This window comes from Bos mutus, chromosome 19 (genome assembly GCF_027580195.1).
Source record: "Bos mutus isolate GX-2022 chromosome 19, NWIPB_WYAK_1.1, whole genome shotgun sequence".
In the NCBI taxonomy this organism is placed as follows: Eukaryota; Metazoa; Chordata; class Mammalia; order Artiodactyla; family Bovidae; genus Bos; species Bos mutus.
Window position 1 is genome coordinate 53,071,010 of NC_091635.1, and position 4,569 is coordinate 53,075,578.

A 4,569-nucleotide genomic window follows, 5' to 3' on the forward strand; every position below is an offset into this window, starting at 1 on the left:
TCTCATTTCTAAACTGTTTAATACAAGAATAACATATCCACTGTCAGTTTTCTGAGAGTGAGACAAAAGTGTGAAAGTGCCTAACACAATACCAGACAGAACAACAGTTCCATAGAAATATTAATCTTCATAGATATATTAATCTCAACTGTCGCATTCCATGAAGACTTACCTTCACTTCTCATATGGGAAAACAAAGTTCAGAGAGAAGATCTGTCATTTAAAGTCAACCTATTTTAAGTTCACTCCCTGCTGGAAATCACTAGGCGCTTGCCTAATCTCTTCATGGCTGCCTGCATCTCCTGGTTCCTCAGGGTGTAGATGATGGGATTGAGCATGGGAGTCAAGACAGTGTAGCTGATGGACACAGCCTTGTCCATGGGGAAAGAGGTGAAGGGTCGGGCATAAATATAGATACAGGGAATGAAGATCATAGACACAACGATGATGTGGGTGGTGCAGGTGGAAGCTGCCTTCCTCCTCGCCTGCCATGAGTGGGACCTCAGCATCACCAGGATGACAGTATAAGAGATCAGAAGGAGGAGGAACCAAATGAGGACCAGCATCCCACTGTTGGAGATCATAAGGAACTCCAGGAGGGAGGTGTCTGTGCAGGCAAGCCTCAGCATTTGTGGAACATCACAGTAGAAGTTATCTAAGATGTTGGGGCCACAAAAGGGCAATGGGAGCATCAGAACCAGCTGGACAATGGAGTGGACAAAGCCTCCTACCCAGGCAGCCACCACCAGCCCCACACACACTCGAGTGTTCATGATGGTGACGTAGTGGAGGGGCTGGGAGATGGCTATGTAGCGGTCATAGGCCATTACTGAGAGGAAGAAGACAGTCCCACCTCCCAAGAGGTGGAAGAAGAAGATCTGGGCCATGCAGCCCTGGTAGGAGATGGTCTTCTTCTCAGCAAGGAAGTCCACCAGCATCTTTGGAGCAGTGACTGAGGAGAAACAGAGGTCTATGATGGCCAGGTTTCTCAGCAGGAAATACATGGGTGTGTGGAGCCTGGAATCAGAGATCACTGTGACCATGATGAGGAGGTTTCCTATGACAGTGGTTGTGTAGACAAACAGAAACACCAGAAACAGTGAAAACTGGAGCTCCTGATTCTGGGAGAACCCTAGGAAGACAAATTCTGATACCCACGTGAGGTTCCCTGAATCCATGATATCTTCTCCATATTCCTAAAGGAAACAAGGCAGAGACATAGACACATGAAGTTGTTGTTTGCCCCTTTAGGGCTCAAGGGCTCAATTCAGTCATCCAAGGAAATATGATGGACATCTTCATGTACAGATCACAATATCAAGTGCTAATTCAATGACTTGTCTCTTGAAAGTTTACTAGTTTGTGCTTGAACACACACACATGAGATACCTTAAAACCATCCAGAAACACACGCCACTTGCCTTTCTAAGATTCAGTGTAATATAGGGGCGGAAGCCCTCAGAATTCTTCAGAACCAGAGCCAAAACTTCAGAGCATCCACTTCCTTGAGAGAGATTTGGCTTTGAGCTACTTTCTTAATCTGCATTACAATTTCCATATCTGTAAGAAATATATATTCATATCTGTAAGAAATATATTTTCTTTATAGAAACTGCTTAAGGGATTAAGTAAAATAACACAGAAAGTTCCTAGGACAGTATCTGCAATAAAAATGTTAATTACTCTCTTCTGTGCAGTCTCCTACTCCACTCCAGTCTCTACTACATTTTTTACTAATCACTTTTCCTTTTAAAAAATAATTTATTAAAAAATTTCCTTATCTTTTATGCAATTTAGAGGTTACTTTCCACTTACAGTTATTAGAAAATATTGGCTGTTGTATCAATCATTTTTCATGTAACACATTCATTTTTCATGTGAACGCATCTGTATGTTCATGAACTTTTCATATGCCTGTGTTTCTCCTTCACAATTCAACCATAAAGTGCTAGACACATAAGTCTTGATTTCACAATTTATTTGTGCTCTGCACTGTCCACCCTTGCTCATAGTCAGTAATTATTAATAATAAGTGCTTGGTGTTATGGCTTGGTGGGTGAAAATCTACTTCGTGTGCAATGGTACCTCCATGGGACAAGCAAGGGAGCCTCTGGACACAGCTGCACACCTGGGGCATTCCATTCCTTTCCATCCTCCAGAGGAGCTGGCCCCTTACTTGCTGAGGCTCCTCAGATTATAGGTGGAGACAAGGGGCAAAGGGGTAACTATTTCGTTAGCGAAGAAATTAAATGAATACATTGTTTGAAGGAGACATAGAGCTCTTCTGAAAGATCAGCAATTTTATTTTTTTCTTTTCTTTTTGATTTTATTTCTAAACTTTGTTCTCTTTTAAGCTGTAACTTTTCTTTCCTGGTAGAGTCTTACCACATGTTCATATCATATGGGAGCCACCAAAAGGTTCAGGGTAGAGAGCAGTGAGCTCAGTTGTGTGATTTTGATTGACTGGGATGTTGATTGGACATCAAGTTGATTGGACAGGATGCAAAGGAGGATGCAGAGAGCCCAGTTAGGAGCTGCATGCGGTTAAGGCAGTAGAGAAGGTGAGCGTAGCCTGAACAGGGGTGGTAGAAATAGCACTAATCGGAAGTCGGGTTGAGAGGATTTGGTGATAGCTTGGCTTCCCAGGCGGTGCGAGTGGTAAAGGACCTGCCTGCCAATGCAGGAGACATGAGACGCAGTTAGATCCCTGGACTGGGAAAATCCCCTGGAGGGGGGCAGTGGGGGCAACCCACTCCAGTATTCTTGCCTGGAGAATCCCATGGACAGAGGAGCCTGGCAGGCTACAATCCAAAGGGTCGCAAAGAGCTGGACATGACTGAAGCAACTTAGCATGCATGCATGGTGATAGTTCGGATTGAGGGGAAGAGGAAGATGTCATGAACGATCCTTAGATTGCTGGGTTGGGCAATTGAGTGGCGATGGTAATGCTTAGTTCCCTGAAAGAGTAACCCTGAGAGCAGAGGAGGGTTCAGAGGAAGGCGATGAGTTCAGTTCAGGACAATCAGTTCACTGAATGTGGCCTTTACAGCACAGTGGAAGAGTAGAAGGTTGACAAGCCAAATGGGATTCTTAGCAACTGCATTGCTGCAACAAGGCACGCAAAATTCAGGAACATGTCACATTCAATCATAAATAATCTGTTCCTTTGGGAATCAAGAAAGGTTAGCAGTTCAACAATTCACTAATCTAAAAGTTTGGATTTGCTGCACAATTATCCATTTCTCTCTGAAGTCACACACCTTAAGTATCAATAGAAGCCTCTTTTGCCTCTTGGAGATACTCTTTACACATGTGACTGGCCAGTCTCAAGAACTGAAGAGAATTTCAGGACCTGCCACCACTTGCACACACTCTTGCCCCTCTGGTTGAAGGTCTGAAGAATGGCAATTTTAGAAGATGATATTGAATCCAGCATAGAAAAGAAAGAAAAATGTTGAAGGTAGAGAAATAGAAATAGATGAAGAATTAAAGGGAGGAATAAAATTACAAGGAAGGAAAATGGGGGAACAGAATGAGTGAAGGAAGGGGAATGGAAAAGTGGTTGGGTGGGGGAGTGAGTGGAACCTAAGGTAAAGAAGGACTCGGAGGGTGAGAGACAGAGGTGATAGGTGAGGATTAAATGCCCTTCCTACTCCCCCTGCCTCATCCCATCCCCCACACTGACCTCCAGACCTCTCTTATCTATCAGAGACCATTCCCTTCTTGTTTTTCACTTCAATTTGCTTTTACACCAAGCAGGAAAGTTATGACCAACCTAGACAGCATATTAAAAAGCAGAGACATTACTTTGCCAGCAAAGGTCCATCTGGTCAAGGCTATGGCTTTTCCAGTGGTCATGTATGGATGTGAGAGTTGGACTATAAAGAAAGCTGAGCACTGAAGAATTGATGCTTTTGAATTGTGGTGTTGGAGAAGACTCTTGAGAGTCCCTTGGACTGCAGGAGATCCAACCAGTCCATACTAAAGGAGATCAGTCCTGAGTGTTCACTGGAAGGACTGATGTTGAAGCTGAAACTCCAATACTTTGGCCACCTAATGTGAAGAGCTGACTCATTTGAAAAGACCCTGATACTGGGAAAGATTGAAGGCGGGAGAAGGAGGGGATGACAGAGGATGAGATGGTTGAATGGCATCACCAACTCAATGGACATGAGTTTGGGTAAACTCTACAAGTTGGTGATGGACAGGGAGGCCTGGCGTGCTTCAGTCCCTGGGGTTGCAAAGAGTCGGACAGGACTGAGCGACTGAACTGAACTGAACCTTCTATATAAGTGTCCATGAGACCTTTCTAAATGCTGATTTATTCATGTTCTCCTCTCACTTCTACTCTTAGTGATGCTTACCAGAGCCCCTTAGGGTCCACATCCAACACTTTGTGGATCTAGTCAGAGTAGAAACACATACACACGTGCATGCAACTCAGCATGTCACGCTGGGCTGTAAAACATAACCTCCGTCTGCCTTTCTAATCAGTATCTGCACCTCTAATGAACCACTAGCTCTTCAATGGATTATAGTCTTAGACATGCCATATTTGTTTCCTGAAAC

General features: G+C 43.9%; 1 protein-coding gene across 1 annotated transcript; it reads right to left on the reverse strand.

The window, feature by feature from the left end:
- Nucleotides 1-242: 242 nt before the first annotated feature.
- LOC102284613 (olfactory receptor 4D1-like) lies at nucleotides 243-1,178 on the reverse strand. The gene has a single exon (XM_070388895.1). The coding sequence runs from the start codon at nucleotides 1,176-1,178 to the stop codon at nucleotides 243-245; it is 936 nt and encodes a 311-aa protein (XP_070244996.1).
- Between the last annotated feature and the right edge of the window lie 3,391 nt (nucleotides 1,179-4,569).